The following is a 15,735-nucleotide window of genomic DNA, read 5'->3' as shown; positions in this document are numbered from 1 at the left end:
TTTCCTCAAATAGGCCTCCTCCCTCTTCCTCTCTCTCCGGCTCCTGCACCAGTCCTGGTTTTTGAGGCTCAGTATCCTTCCATTCCCACTTACCCAAGTCCTAACTACCCTTCAAGGCCCAGCCAAATGCCATCTCCTCCAGATGCCCCGCCACCTTTCTCCCCTGCTCCCCCGAACAGCTAAAAGTACTGTTTCTTTCTCCAACCTTCCTGGCATTCTCTAACACTTCAATGTAAGCTCTCGTCGCTCTCAACTTTGTTTTGGTTGTGTATTCACTCCCTTACTCAAGGCAGGAGTCTCCTGGACAACCCTGATAAAGTAGGTGGAGCAAGAAGAAAAAATTGGGGGGAAGCTAAGTGTATGCATGAGACAGTCCTGGCTAAATGCAGGACAATGACCCAGAGGGGGTTGAGGCTTTCTTAAGGAAAATCTGGAAGGTGGAGGTATCTTTTGAAAAGAAAACTCAGGACATTCCACATGATGATGCATCTGGAGATGCATAAGGTTTAATTTTTTTTTTTTTAAGTTTTTCCAAGTTGTTTTGCTCCAGCTAGGAAATTGGTGCCTCCCAAGGAAAAGTGCTTGACTTGGGGAGGGGGCACTCAGAAGGGATATAATAGGGGCCAGGGAGAGAGCTGGGGAGCACTAAAGAAGGAACTGTGGCAGAGTAACAAGTGGTAGTGACAGGTACAGGGGCTGTGAGAAGAGAGAATGGGCGGGGGTTGGGTGAGAACCACGTGTGCGTAATACGTGATTAAGTTCAAACACCTCTTCATCGAATAACACTGCATTTACATGCAAATGTACTCGTTTATGCAAATTAGCACAGTTCTCCGAGGAGGGTTTTTTAATCTGGAACTGGTGCAGTCACTGAAAAAGAGAAGCAAAGCTGTCCCATGGGTTCTCCACGTCGGATCTGCCCCTGGTTGCTGGGCCGGTTCCCAGGGAACGACAGCTGAATTAGCTCTGCTTGCAGAGACAGGCCAGTAGCGCCCCTACTGGAGAGCGGCGGGGCGTTCCCGAAGTCGCGCATGCTCACTCCTCCCTGCCACGCCTCCTCTTCAGGACGCCTGCGAGCCTTGTGCGCAAGCGCCTGGCTGACTCCTCCCTCAAGGGCGGGGACAAGCGGGGCTCAAAATGGCAGCCAGCCGCTACCGGCGTTTTCTTAAGCTCTGTGAGGAATGGCCAGTGGACGAGACCAAACGGGGCCGGGACTTGGGCGCTTACCTGCGGCAGCGGGTAGCACAAGCGTTTCGGGAGGGAGAGAACACTCAGGTGATCGGACTGTGGGGTCCGCCTTCGGCGGGGAGGTGGTTGGGACGAGGGGAGGAAGGAACGAAGTAGGGGCGGGTTCAACTAGTCGGCAAGCCACGCTGCCCGCGCATGCGCGCGCTTTTCCTCCCAGGCCGCACGTGCGCGCGTCCCAACTATCCCCGGGGGGAGCCTGAGAGAGCGACGCCCCTGCCTTCTGCTGGGTGCTCTCGTCTGGCTGCACCGTGGGATTACCGGAGAAGCTTTTTAACCGAGAAGTCCGGACTATTCAGCCTATTAAAGCAGAATGTCTGGGAATGAGGCCTTGGCCCCAGTCTTTAAAACAGCTCTCCAGATGATTCAAGGTGCAGCCAGGGTTGAGATCCATAACACCAGTCGTAGATGGTGACAGTCGAAGGCTTATTTCTTGCCTGACTTGATCCCATTACCTCGCAGTGTTGTTTACTTAGCTGATTCCCAAGGAGCTTTGCAAGGCCCCGGCTACGCTTTTACGCGCTTCCTGAGCCTCTAGGCCGGTGCAGCAAGTTTGGGTCCTTGGCCATGCCTGTGTGTGAGCCCTAGGCTTATGTCCTTGCTCTCCTCCAGGTTGGCTGCAGCGCTGGGATTCATTCATGTGTACGTTACCGATTTACTGAGCGCCCACCATGTGCCAGGAACTGTGCCAGGTGCTGGGGAGACAGCAATGAGTTAGACAGATAAGGCCTTACGACATGATTAAGTTTATGTTTTAGTTCAGTACACGGTAAGCAAGCAGACATACATAAGGCAGTCTAGGGAAGTACAACTGACCCTTGAACACCCTCAGCAGTTGAAACTCTACAAATAACTTTTGACAACCTCCCACCCTGGAAAAAAACTTAACTACTAATAACCTACTGTTGACTGGAAACCTTACTGATAACATAGTCAACATATATTTTGTATATTATGTCTAACATACACTGTAGTCTTATGATAAAGTAAGCTAGAGAAAAGGAAATGCTAATGAGATAATCATAAGAAAGAAAATACATTTACTGTACTTATTTATTGAAAAAATCTGGACCCATATAAGTGGACCTATACGGTTCAGACCTGTGTTGTTCAAGAGTAAGCTGTACTGTGATATAATAGAGTAGCATGACAAAGGGATGGCATAAGTTATGGTAGTCGGATAAGGCCATACTGAAGAGTGACACATAGATGAGACCTAAGGGAAGAACAGTCAACAGTGTACACTGGTGGAAAGGGCATTTCAGGCAGTGCAAAGGTCCTGACGCAGGAAGCAGATTGACATGTTAGAGGACAGAGAATGCTGTAGTGGCTGTAGAGTAGTGAATCAAATGGAGTTTGCCAAGAACTGAGGACAAAGGAGCCAGGCACATCAGGGTCTTATAGGCTCTGGTTAAGAGTTGGATTTTTATCATAAGGCCAGTGAAAAACCATTGAGGGGGATGAGTTAGGGGACTGATTGCCTAATTTACATTTTTTAAAAAGACTACCCTGGTTGTATGTGGTGAATGGATTATAGGGGACAAGAATAAAACAAGACTGGAAAAAAGGCCACGATGGTAGCCCAGGCAGAAAAGGTGGTGGCTTGGATGAGGGTGGCAGCAGGGGATGGAAGGGGCTGGACCCTGCTGCGATGCAAAAGGTGCATCAACAGGACCTACTGACACAGTGGATGTGGGGTAAAGCGAAAGAAGAACCAAGGACAACACCTAGATTTTTTTGGCCTGAGCAACTAGGTGGAAAATGGTACCATCTACTGAGATTGGAAAGACTAGATGAGGAACAGGTGGGATGTGGAAACAACATCTTGAGTTTGGTGTTAGACATGTTAAACTTGAGATGTCAAGTGGACATAATTCCAAGTGGAAATGTCAAGTAGGCAGGGGGATATTTGAGCTTGGGGCTAAGGCAAGAGGTCAGAGATATGAAATGTGATACGTGCACACACAGCCTGAAGAAATTGCTTCTACGAAATTTAGCCATGACCTATCAAAGCGGGAACTTGTTTTTTTGCAACCTAGCTCAATACAGAGCCAGTCAGCCCACCTACTCCAACAAGAACATGCCTCTGTCATTACTGAAACTGATCACAGAGGGGGTGGTGGACAAGGGTGGGGCATCTGGCTCAGAGCTGGGGAGAGGGGCTCACACTGCACTGAGGGCCCTCACACCTCTTGGTCTTCACTGGCCCAAAGCATAAAGATCTTGAAGGCAAGGGTCACATCTAGTCCTAACAGGAAACCCCATAGACTTTCTAGGGTTCTGCTTCCTACATAGTTTTAGTGTGAATTTCCTGAGAATAGAGATGTTGCCATTTTTACCACCACCCCCCTTAAAAGACATTGGATAAATGTCTGCATAAGTAAAGAAATGGTTGGTTATGGCTCATGAGACAACATTGGAATCTACTTGCAGATATAGCGGAAGGTGGTAGAGAGAAGTAGTGTGGAGAAGGGAATGTTTGTGTGTTCTGTGAAGTTGAGTGGTGAGAATTGATTTGAGAGCTTGCTGTGTGGGGAACTGCAGGAACCACAGACAAAGAACCGAATCTCGACCTTACCACCAAGAACCTGACAATTGGGCAGACACGTGAATTTCTAATGAAATTCAAATGATGAACCCAGCCATCAAAGAGGTTCACAAAGGCTAGATTTTTGGGGAGGTGAGAGAGTGTGACATTCACCTGCTTGACTATAAGTCCAAGACGAGCCAGAAAAGGAGGGTAGAGCTTTCTCTTTCGGAGTTGTCATCCTTTGTCTCACCTCGGGAGGTAGTTCTGATCAGCAGAAGGCCACACAGGAATGAGTCATGGCCACATCTGGCTCCAGAGCAGCTGACACGTGCATTCCTGGTAGAATGAACCAATGCATCATGGTGGCATCAGGCGCATCACTCAGGACCACTGTCAAGGTACCTCATCCTGCTGTCACCTGGGAACATGCTTGGGCTTAGTAAATCTGTGTGACTGTTTTTGGAGGGAGAAGCCCATTGCTGGAATTGAGAACAGCACACGAGTCACTCCCATGGACACCCTCGGGTCAGTTATGTAGTAGTCTGGTAGATTCTTCATGAAATGGCAGCAGGCAGCAGACCCGGTTGGCTGATTAGTGTAGAGCTTCCCCTTGGTTATGCCATTTGCCAGAAAGACAGGGCTGGAGGGGAGGCAGCTCTGCTCCACAGCCTTTTGTTCCCCGAGAGAGGATCAGGCAGTCACACGGCTGCCTACATCTTGACAACACTGAACACATGCTTGGCACACTTTGCTCGCATGATCTCGTTTAATCCCTCGTCAGCTCAGTGAAGTAGCCGTCAGTATTTCCACTTCACAGGCAAGAAAACAAAATCAGAAAATAAAACAGCTTACTCAGGGTCCTCTGGGAGTTAAGTGGCAAGACAGGTAGAGACAGACCGCACTGTCCTGGCCTGATCAGTGTGGCCCCCTTGGTCTTTCCTCAGCTGCCGGTCCACCCGAGTTATTTCTTCTGGTTGGAAAGGCCTGTTGTTCCATGAACTTCTAGCCACTCGCTTCCCCTCATTTCCCTGCTCAAACCTTTTGGACCATGGACAGTTTGGGGAAAGAATTAAACATCTCCCTGTGTTTACCCACCGACTTTCCTTTGGCCCAGCCACTGTCTTCCCTGGTGAGGATGGAGGAAAGATGAGCCTCGGGTGGGACAGAGCACAGAAGAGCCAGACTCATCGGAAAACAGGTTTATCGTTCAGACTCGACACCAAGTCCAAACCCACTGCCACCATTCCTCCCACCTCAGATTGCCCTTTGGGGAGTCTCGCGGTCCACCCCAAACTCACCCAGAGGGAAGCAGGAACATACATAACACCTCTCACGCCCCCTGCCCCCTTGTGCAGCACTGTCTGTGGGTTTGCCCCTTGGGTACAGTTTCCTGAAGAGAACATGTGTTCCCTGCAGCACCGAGAGCTTTACAAAGAAGCACAACGTGGGGGAAGGTGGCAAACAACTGTCATTGTTGACTTAAGTACAGGGAAAGGAGCAAATCCTTCTAATGAGCTCACTAGGAGCACAAGCAGCTTCCTAAGAGACCCTGCCTGCACACCAACACCCACTTACCTGGCGCGGGGCACATCTCACAGAACTGCCAGGGAACGCAGCCGCCCAGGGAGGGCGCACCTGCGGTGAGTTCTTGTACTCTCTCCAGGTTTCTGCAGTGTCGGCCCCATTTGAAAGAAGTTGAACTTGGTCTTTGGCTTGCAGTAAATTATATTTCTACTTCTCAGAGAATTCGGGGTTTTATATAGTCCTGTTTGCTCAGTCATCCAGCTAAGGCCTGGTCTTCAGCATTCTGCAGTGTGGCGGGGACCTGGCAGGAGGGGCACCATCTCAGTGTTGCTCACCCCCCTTTGTAGGCCCCTGAATCAAGCGTTTGAGGAATGGCCTGAGGACAGGTGCAAACAGGAACTGAGAGAGAATGTGTCCATCTCTTTCTCTCCCCGTCCCGATGGAGCTAGAGGGAAGGTAGGAGTTGGACCAGGGCTGGCACCGCTGTGCTCCCGTGAGGGTGCACGTGCTCCTCCTAAGGTGACCTCTCACTGCAGTGAGTCTCCACTTGACCCATAGACTGGCCCTGCCCATTGCCTCCTGGACAAGTGGCAGGCAGCTTTGTGAGGCCTTCATCGCCCTCTGGGCCGTGGTTCCAGCCCGGGTTTCACCTCACCGCACTCCAGCACGTGCTCCAGCCCCAGCAAGGGTGTCTTCTCATTGCCTCCCAAATTGGCCAAAAATAAGTGGTTCTTAAGCTTTGGGAATCTAGTTTACTGTGAGCACTAGCATCCTCCCCGCACACACTCAGCTTGTTGAGAATTTGGTGGCTTCCCAGGCTCTGGAGCACTCCTTGGCTCGAGACCCCGCCTGCCAGAAACATCCTTGTGCCCTGTCTCTTCATGCCTCCTCCTCCAGTCACTCCTCCGACCCTGTTCCACCATGCCCAGCTCCAGCTCTGAAGTCCACACCCCTCAAAGGCGGGACTTGCTGCCCCTCACTGAACTGTCACTACAGTGGAACTCGAGACTTTCCCACCACACCTGTCCTGCTGGCTGGGCCTGGTGACCAGCTCCCTGCTCTGATCTGTAACTGGCACTCATACGCCACCCCGGGCCAGGTTTGATTTTTTAATTTGAGCCTGTCTTGTCTCCTCAGCAATTGCCAGTTTCTCCAGGGCCACGGCTGGGTCTTGGATGCCCTCTCACAGCCTCCTAGTGGAGCATTGTACATAGTAGGTGCTCAAGAAATATATTTTCAATTGAATTGAGGGGAATAAGCTCCTGTAACAAACAGAATGATTTCATTTCAGAAGTTCATTACCAAGTTGTGAAAACCCTTTTTCATAGATCCTCCTGGACTGAATCTACCTTCACTCTACCTTAACTAGCAATGCAATTTGTAACACCCTTTTCCAAAAGTGCTTATGAGTCCCTTTGTGTGACTAGACTAGGGGCCGCTGCACCAATCGAAAATTCAACATCGGAGTCTGCCTGCAGCGCTGACGTGAATGTGTGTATGAAAGTTTAATGCAGGAAAGGAATTTACTGGTAGCTGAACAGGCGAGATGCAAAGGAGCAAAACTAGAGCCATAAAGGGCACTTCGTCAGTTGAACATTATTTGACTCATTTAGGGGCAGAGCTGGATTTTTCTTAACGTCCCATGGCTGCCTTTTATAGACCCAGCTCTGCTATTAGTCCTACAGTGTCCGTAATCTCATTAGGTGTGAGTGCAAAATCAGGGAATTTAAAGCTTGTATATAAGAACATTTCTAAAAGTGCACAGGACATTTCATCAGGCAAACTACATTTCAAAATTCAGGAGTGTTTGTGCTGGAGTCTGTGAATACAGTGTAGGACACAGGTGTGTGGCAAGACTTCTGGAATTAGACAAGTGCTTCTACTGATGTCCTTTTAATTCGTAAACAAGACTAATTGCTGAGCTTGGCTTGTGTGATGGACCTGGAAGTGGCCGTGGCTTCACTGACTAGGCAGGAACAGCTTGACTAGACGCCACAGACTCACCTCACAGAGCTGCTTCCACATCCTCAGAGAGCTGCTTTCTGGATGCAGATGGGAAGTTCATTTTTTGGTGATTGGTTATTAATATGTGTTTGGTTCCTTCTCTGATTCTTAATGAGCTCCGGGCATTATATGAAATACCTAACACACTGTCTCTTTATTGCTGAAGGAATTTTAAGAGGTCACGAGAGCCCAGAGGATCATTGTTTTTCCCCTCAGACCCTCTGCTCTCTGCCTGCCCTGAGGGTGCGGTAGGAGGGGCTGGCACATTCTCACCATTGGAGAAGTTAGAGGAGAAGCAGGAGGGGAACTTGCATTTCTGAGGGCGAGGAGATACCTGGTGGGAATGTGGATGTGATGAGGATGCTCTGTCTCCGTGGACAGCAGTGGCAGAGCCCTGGAGAGAGGCGCTGGGAGGAAGGCAAGTCTGCGGTGCGACGCCTTTCCTAAGGGCATGGTGGCCTGGTAGGAGGGAGTGATCCAGAACAGCAGCCACTGGTGAGCAGGTGCTGCTCACATGGCGGAGACCGAGGGTCGGTGTCTGTGCCCCACTGAGCCGACCACGGAGTGCTCCGTGACCACTGCAAGCTCCCAGGATCAGGGCCACAGGTGTGGTCAGTGTGGAGCGAGCCCCTGATTGCCCGTCCCTTCATCACTTCATTTCAAGCCACACCCCAGCAGCCCCACGGCAACGCCGATCTGCTGACCGTGTCCTGACTGCCGCTCCTTGGACGTGTGCGCGCACTGGAGAGCCCACTTCCTTCTGGGCACTCCGCTCTGTCCACCGGGACCCTGGCAGGTCTTCCCTGGCCCCTTGGGCAGCGAATACCCACCCCCACCAGGACCATCCTGAACTGTTCTGTCTCTTTCTCCTTGTAGTTCGTGAGGTAGAGGCCTGTGTTTATACCACTGTTGATTACTACTAATAGTAGTAAAACTAATCCCTCACCTCCATCAGTGTCCAGGCCCCGAGTCAGCAGCCCGGCATTGCCTCAGCTGCCCTCACATCGCTCTCAGGAGTAGGGGCTGCTGTTCTCCTTTCTGTTGCAAGGTTAAGTTGGCCAGTGACTTCAGAAATGTCAGTATTGAAATACAAAGGCCGAGGGACTGTCCCATTTGAAAGGAGAAATACATGTATCAGATAAATACAGTAGGCGATTCTGGGCCAAAGTACTTTTTTTTCTATAAAGATTATTACTGAGACAGAATTAGATTATGGATGATGCACTAGATAAAATTCAGTATCAATGTGAAATGTCATGAATTTGATCACTGAACTGTGGTTATATAAGAGAATGTCCTGCCCTGGCTGGTTTGGCTCAGCAGTTAGAGCAGGGGCCTGCAGGCCAAAGAGTCATGGGTTCAATTCCCAGTAAAGTGTGATCTTCGACTCTGGTCAGGGTCATGCAGGAGGCAACCAATTGATGTGTCTCTCTCACATCGATGTCTCTTTCTTTCTCTCTCTCCCTCCCTCCCTTTCTCCCTCCCTTTCTCTCTCCCTCCCATTCTATCTAAAACTCAATGGAAAAATATCCGAAGGTGAGGATTAAAAAAAGAAAGGGAGGGAATGTAATTTTCCTTAGGAAATCTACTGAACTCTTACGGAGCTTAGGGGCATTATGTTTCACTTGACTCTCCGATGGATCAGAAGGAAAATATGTGTATGTAGATACACAGAAGGATGAAGCAAATGTGAGAAAAAATTTTAAGAGTCAGGGGTAGGAAGAGATTGAGAGATTTGCCCAACATCCCCCAGCTGGTTGGTGATGATGCCGAGACTCAGACCCAGGCGGCGTGACTCCTCTGCTCTGCGCAGCTGCCGACCCGCTCGCTCGGACGCCCTGCACACTGGGGGTTCTCTTTGAAATGTGTAGGTGGGCATGTCTCCACAGGTACAGAGAGAACAAGCAAAGGATGAAATGCACAATTATCTTTTGATACTCTGCATAATATTCTTTATTTTATTTTTAATAAGAGAAAGTTTATTTAGAAACTCACAGATGTAGAAAAAGTGAGCTGTAGGCAAAAGAAGGGCCCTTGGAGCTAAGGAGAAAGAGAAGGGGAGGGTGTGGGAGGAAGGGGTGGGAAAGGCACAGACCTGCCCCATAGAGAGCCGCTACCTGATACTCTTTAGAACCTGGTGCTGGTGCTGTTCTCCTTTCCCCTTTGTGTCTTGTACCTTCTGTTCCTCTGTCTTCTGTGTTCTTGGTTGTGCATGCCCTGCTGAAGACATAATGTTCACACTGCTCCCGAGTGGGCGCTGCAGCGCTCTGTGCCAGCTGGGCTTCCCCTGGAAACGCCGCCGCCCGCCCTCAGCCCAGTCACAGTCGCGCAGTTTTCCACCAGTTCCTTCCTTTCAGCCCTTAGCCCCAGTCCACTCAGATAATACCTTTGCTTAGTATTCAACAAACACTGGCTACCTCCTCAGCCCACAATCCTTTCTCTTCTTATGTGCTGCCTGGCCATTCTCGAGAGGAGTGGCCTGAACCCAGGGACAGATCAAGTCCAATTAAGTGAATGGTCATCTTTTTGGTTGCTGTAAAGTGGGGACCTCCTTTGACAGGCACAGAGGCAGAACGGAGCGGCCTTATTAAAACATGTAACTGCTGACTTATTTGTGTTTTGCCTTCGAGAAAGGATTTAAGTTGGAAAATCCATCATTTGAATTCTGGCAAAAAACATAAAAGAAAGTTTTGTTCTGGGGGGCTTTCCGCATTCTTGGCTGAATAGTGTAAGGAGCTATAGATAAGAAAGAGCAAGGGCGGAGGAAAGGGGAAACCAAAACAAGGTATGAAAGGGAAATAAGCCCTGGCCAGTTTTGCTCAGCAGTTAGAGCCTCGGGCCACGGACCAAAGAGTCTCGGGTGCTATTCTGGTCAACAGCATGTGCCTCAGTTGCGGTTCAGTCCCTGGCCCTCGTCAGGGTCGTGCAGGAGGCAGCCAGTCAGTGTGTCTCTCACATCTATGTTTCCATTTCTCCCCGCCCCCCCTCCCCTCCCCTTCTCCCCCTCCTCTTCCCCCCACTACCACTCTATCTGAAGATAAAATGGAAAAATATCCTCAGGTGAGGAATAAAAAGAAAGGTAAATAACCGCCTCTCATCTGTTTTCCCTGGAGTTTCCAGCAAGGGCATTGCCGGCTTGGGCACCCTGAATATTTCTTTATTTTTCCCTTTCTACTGGCAAGGCCTCAGTGTTTGGGGCCTTGTCCTTCCTGGCAGGACCTAACTGCGCTCTCCCTCTTAGTCCTCAGTTCACCCAGCTCAGCTCAGCTCAGCTCAGCTCAGCTCACTTGTTTCGTCATGTTCTTTCCTTGCAAATTTCCACAGCTCAGGTGGCTGTTCTTTGCTTTTCACGAAGGAACCTTTAACACATTGCGTACCACATAGAAATCTCTAAGACATACTCCAGGGACCGCACGTTTTTGGGCAAACCACACGGTAGGTTCTGAGCTGCACTCATTTGAACCAGCAGATACCCCTTCCCCAGCTACTTCAAGAATACAGAACGGTGTGCTGTTTTTTGAACTTCGACCCTGAGGGCGAAGAGCCACAAATACAATAATCCTATATTACCCTGAGTTTCAAAAACTGAAATAGCTAATGCAAGTGCAAACCCCAGTTAACTCATGCGCAGTCTGCAATATTTGGGCAGGAAAACACAAGTTAACTTGTGAGCGGTCAAAAATGTGTTAATATATGTCATAATGAAGGCTTAACTCAAAAAGCTCTATTATTCTCCACCCGGGTTCTTTCACCTGCATGTTCAGCCCCTCCGCCCGAGGGGCTGGGCTGACGTGTAGGCAGCATCCCCGCCTCCTCTGCCTTGCTCGACCACCCCCCTCCGGGAGGTGAACTCTGATGTACCCTTCAGAACCAGCTTGGCCTCACTTCCGCCATACTGACCATTTGCACGTGGGCTGCCTCCCCTCTGACTTCTCGGAACGCACACTCCCTTCGTACCCCCTTTATGAGGTCTGCCCTTCCCGTGTTAGTCTTGTTGCGGCATCTCCCACTGCAGCTGGTGTGGTGGTTCACAAGGCCCAGGTGCTCACCAGATGTGCCTTTGCCTCTCGATTGATCGAGTTTTTCTGTGGGTTGGAAAGTTGGTGAGGTGGAGCCATGACTCCCAAAGGTGATTTCTGATAGTGGGGAGCCAGGCCGAGTGCCTAGCCGCTGGCCTGCTTCCCGCCAGCGCCTTGTGGAAGGGCCCTTCCTGGAGGTGCAGCCTGGGGCGAGGCAGGGCTTGTGTGCTGACTGCTGCGGGGGCTCTTTGTCTTTCAGGTTGCAGAGCCTGAGGCCTGCGATCAGATGTATGAGAGCTTAGCACGGCTCCATTCGAACTATTACAAACACAAGGTGAGTGGGCACAGCCTTCCACATCCCCAGCCCTCCGACCAGAGAGGACCTATAAGAACAAGTGAAAATCTTAGTATACAATGTTTCGTAAGGAATATCGGTTTTGCTACTTTCGATTGTAACCAGTGATTTCAAGCAAGCCAACAAAGGCACCTGGTAGAGGCTGTGAGGTCCTTTAAATTAAAGCTATTTATAATCATGACTAAAAAGCATGTATTTTATATGCCAATGTGTGCTTCTCGGTGTTCTGGTAACTTGCTGGGTCTTAGATTTTCCTATCTATTCTGGTGGAGTGAAAAGGGGGTGATCAGGCAAGTCCTGTCAGACAAAACAGCTTGTCCTCAGGCCTTTCATGATTACTGTCACATTCCACTCAGTGTGGTTTTTCCCAGGCTTGAGAAATGTGTTCAGTAATTCCCCAAATATGCAGGGTGGGGCCAAAGTAGGTTTACAGTTGTATGAGAAACAGACTTTATTCTTGTACTATTATTTTTTCCTATATTGTTTTCCATATGAACAACTGCAAACCTACTTTGGCCGCAACCTGTACATGGCCAAATGCCTAGACTACACGAAAAAGGATTTCTTCTAAATCCTTGCAACTCAAAGTGCAGCAGCAGGGGCATCGCCTGGGAGCTGGTTAGAAATCAGAATCGTGGGCCCAGCTGGTCCTGAGTCACAGACTGTATTTCCCCAGAGGAGTCCTATGCCTGTTCAAGCTGGAGCCGCCTGCCCCAGATGGCACCCATTCTTTCAAGGACGTCTTTGACCTCCAGGTGGCGCTGCTCTTCTCCTTGTGGGGCTTCTGGTCTCTGGATACCCTGGCGGCCCAGTGAATGCCATTAGGGAGCCAGGCTTCTCCCAGGGTGGTCAATCCCAGGTTGTGCTGCAGAACTAATCCTCTCTCCCCTCTCTCCTCTCTCTCCCCTCTCCCCCTCCCCTCTCTTCCCTCTCTCCTCTTCCTCTCTGCCCCGTGTGCCCAGTACCCTCGCCCCAGAGACACGAGCTTCAGTGGGCTGTCCTTGGAAGAGTACAAGCTGATCCTCTCCACAGGTACTGAAGGCACAGCTGCCCTTTCTGGTTGGTTTGCAAATGGTTCTTTGAGTTTGAGGCCAAAGGGAATCGTCTAATAAGACAGCTTTGCCTGATGGACAGTCTTGTGGAACAGCCCAGAGGAAATTCTGAAGCTACAGTGCTTATACTTTGGCTATAGAATATGGAGGTCAAAGGCATTATTTTAAAAAAGAAAATCCATCTTTAGAGCTTTTAAATTGAAGGCTGAGCAGCAGGGAACAGGGGAATATGTATTCGCCAAACGGAAGTAGTTGAAATCAGGATGGAAGGAAAATAATCTTATTTTTATGGTCTTGAGGGGGCTTTACAAACAATGAGGGTTTTAATTAAAACAAAAAGCCATTCAATAAACATGTGTGGAGGTATCCACTAAGAGTTATCTGGCCCAGGGGACAGGTCTGTGGGTGAGATGTGGGTTTAACTGGGTATGTTTTGTCACTGATAGACCGCAGTTAAGAAAGGAAATACCCTGCCTAGCCCACCCCCTCCTGGCTTCCGCATCGCCATTGTCCCAGACGGGGAACCCTGGGCTCAAGCAGGCAGGTTCTGGAAAACTACTATTTTTATTGTGAAGGATATCGTATATAAAAATAGGCCACCCTCTCCTGAGAGGTCATGGCCCTGACACTCGCCTTCTGGTGGCTCTCTGGAAGTGTCTTCCTGCTCCTCTGGGAGCCTTCAACAGCGACATCTTAGGGATTTGGCATTGCAGAACTCACCTTCCGAGCAGACTGAAACCTGGCTGTCACCTGCTCTTATATCCACTCTGATCCTATTTTTATCACAGTGCCCTGGAAAACTGGGGCAAAGATGTTTTTGCCAGGCAGGATCATGAAGTGACCAGCGTGGATGCACAAGGTCATTGTGAGGACCTAGAGAGTTTCAGCAAAGTCTGAACTGGAATTTAGAAAGGAAGTCAGTCCTGGAGGTGCAGCTCTGCCCTCTTCATTACCGCAGGGACATCTCTGAGTGGGGCGGGACAGGCCGCCGTGCGGGAGAGCTGTGGCCTCCCCTGCGCCGCGCCGGCCTGGCCTGCGCTGCAGCTTGTGCCTGGGAGGTCAGGAGGTCAGCCCCAGGAGGGCTGCCGGCTGGGCTCACAGCACCTCACGCCTGTCATGCTGAGCGGAGCGCACTTACCAGGCAGCTCCTCTGCCGCGCCGGGAGCCTCCTCGCAGTGCTGAGGCCTGGCGAGTGGCCTTGGTCCAGGTCCCAAGTGTGTCCACCCTGGGCTTGGGCTCATGGAACACTACAGAGGCCTCATGGCTTGAACGTGGACAGGGCTCCATCCCTCAGCATCCCACGTGGTGCCCGTGGGAACCTGACCTGGAAGGGTGGGATGCTGGGCCCAGAGCTGAGGTACAGTGTGCGTCCTCATTTAAAGACCACCAGCAGTCAGTGTCAGTAAATATGTAAGTCACCTTTTGTTCAGAAAAGCTGTTCTTTTCCTCCACAAGTTTCGTTAACAGATAAAAATCCAGGCTATGAAGTTTAGACGATATTTTGAGGAAATCTAAATTTAATATACAGGTAAGATTAGGTATAGAATTTTAGCCCTGGAGAGACTTTAGACCAGTGGTTCTCGACGGGGGGGGCAGCTTTGCCCCCCAGGGCACACGTGGCAGTGTCTGGAGACATTCTAGTTATCACAGCTAGGGGTGGGGACAGGTGGGGTTCTGCTCCTGGCATCTTGCGGGTCGAGGCCAAGACGCTTCTCAGCATCCCACAGTACGTAGGTCAGCCCACAGCAGAACGATCCTGCCCAGATGTCAGCAGTGCCGGTTCGGGTTCCTTTGGGGCTGCTTGTGTGTGCGTGCGAGGGGTGGGGGCACGGGCCACGCTTACACAAAGGCCCCCTCGCCTTCCACCAGCCCCTGCTGCCTTCACAGCTGTGAAGGTGACCACCTTTTCTTGGGTGCAGGTCGGGTGCCAGGCAAGTTACCTCCATGGTTTCCTTCAGTCCTCACAGCTTTTGAGTATTTTTCTCTCTGCTTTGCACATAAGGGACCTGAGGCTCAAAAGATAATTTGTTTGAGGGAACAAAGTCCCCAGTGGGGACATGGTGGGCAGGGACCCCGGCCAGCTCCCACCAGGTGCCTGCTCAGCTCCACAGCAGGTGGCGGGCCCACAGAGCCCAGTTAGACCCTGGCTCTGTCACGTCCTGGCTGTGCGACCTGACGACGCATCTACGTCTGAAAAACTGAGGACAGTAGGTGCATGTGACACCGGCAGGGTTTGTGAGCACTTGGACCCACGGCCGCATGGCCGACAGCCCAGCGCCTCTGCCCACACGCAAGCCGGGCATGGGGCGCAGCTTCGCCGCCGACTGAGGTGCCGTGGCTCCCGTGGCTCCCGTGGCTCCGCCGGTCCTCACACACGAGAGCCAGTCCCGCTGGCGGCCGTTTCTTTGTGCGCTGTCTGATCTGCTCTCAAGCTGCGTCTACACTTCTCTTTCAGGGACGGGCTGTGAAAAGCAGGGCAGCTCATGCGAAGGCCTGCGGGGCCTACATACCTCGTCCCATTCCATCCTCTCATTTCTGCCTTGCCCTTTCGCAGACACCCTGGGCGAGTTCAAGGACATGAACAAAGGCATGTGGAAGAAACTACAGGAGAAGTTCACCGCCAGGAGTCCTGAGGAGAAGCCGAAGGCCTGGGCTCAGACCTTACCTCGCCCGCGAACCTAAGTGTTGAATCTGTATGTTGCGTAATAAATAAAACTGCCCTGACTCCCCCGGCGCCTGGGGATCGCATCTAGCCTCCACAGGGGCATCCTGTTGCCCAGAGAAAGCTGCAGCCTGTGCTGGGCTGCCCCTGAGCACGCGCCCATCTGGGGTCAGGGTAGGAAGTCTCTGGGAGAGGGGACCGCGGGGTCCACCAGCCCCCAGGAGAGGGGTGCGGGCCTCTGGCCAGGGCTCCCCTTCAGCCGCAGGAGCCCGTCTGTGGTGGGAGCTCCTGGAGATCGCCCCAAGTAGGAAACGTTGAAGCAGCAGCCTGTCGCAAACCGCAGG

At 51.1% G+C, this 15,735-nt stretch overlaps 1 protein-coding gene across 1 annotated transcript; it reads left to right on the top strand.

Moving 5' to 3' along the window:
* The first annotated feature begins 1,102 nt into the window (after positions 1-1,102).
* On the top strand, positions 1,103-15,460 carry LOC118621215 (ubiquinol-cytochrome-c reductase complex assembly factor 2). Its single transcript, XM_036248561.1, has 4 exons — positions 1,103-1,275; positions 11,582-11,656; positions 12,640-12,709; positions 15,284-15,460. The coding sequence occupies exons 1-4, from the start codon at positions 1,138-1,140 to the stop codon at positions 15,409-15,411; spliced, it is 411 nt and encodes a 136-aa protein (XP_036104454.1). The 5' UTR covers positions 1,103-1,137; the 3' UTR covers positions 15,412-15,460.
* The last annotated feature ends 275 nt before the right edge of the window (positions 15,461-15,735 follow it).

This window comes from Molossus molossus, unplaced genomic scaffold (genome assembly GCF_014108415.1).
Source record: "Molossus molossus isolate mMolMol1 unplaced genomic scaffold, mMolMol1.p scaffold_m16_p_8, whole genome shotgun sequence".
Classification (NCBI taxonomy): domain Eukaryota; kingdom Metazoa; phylum Chordata; class Mammalia; order Chiroptera; family Molossidae; genus Molossus; species Molossus molossus.
This window is presented reverse-complemented; position numbering and strand designations above follow the sequence as displayed.

What these genes read in the sequence shown, in the direction of transcription:
- LOC118621215 (XM_036248561.1), top strand. Translation starts at nt 1,138, where the DNA reads ATGGCAGCCAGCCGCTACCGGCGTTTTCTTAAGCTCTGTGAGGAATGG. An exon ending in GGGAGGGAGAGAACACTCAG is followed by an intron (nt 1,276 to 11,581) that starts GTGATCGGACTG and finishes TTTGTCTTTCAG; the next exon opens with GTTGCAGAGCCTGAGGCCTG. An exon ending in CAAGCTGATCCTCTCCACAG is followed by an intron (nt 12,710 to 15,283) that starts GTACTGAAGGCA and finishes GCCCTTTCGCAG; the next exon opens with ACACCCTGGGCGAGTTCAAG.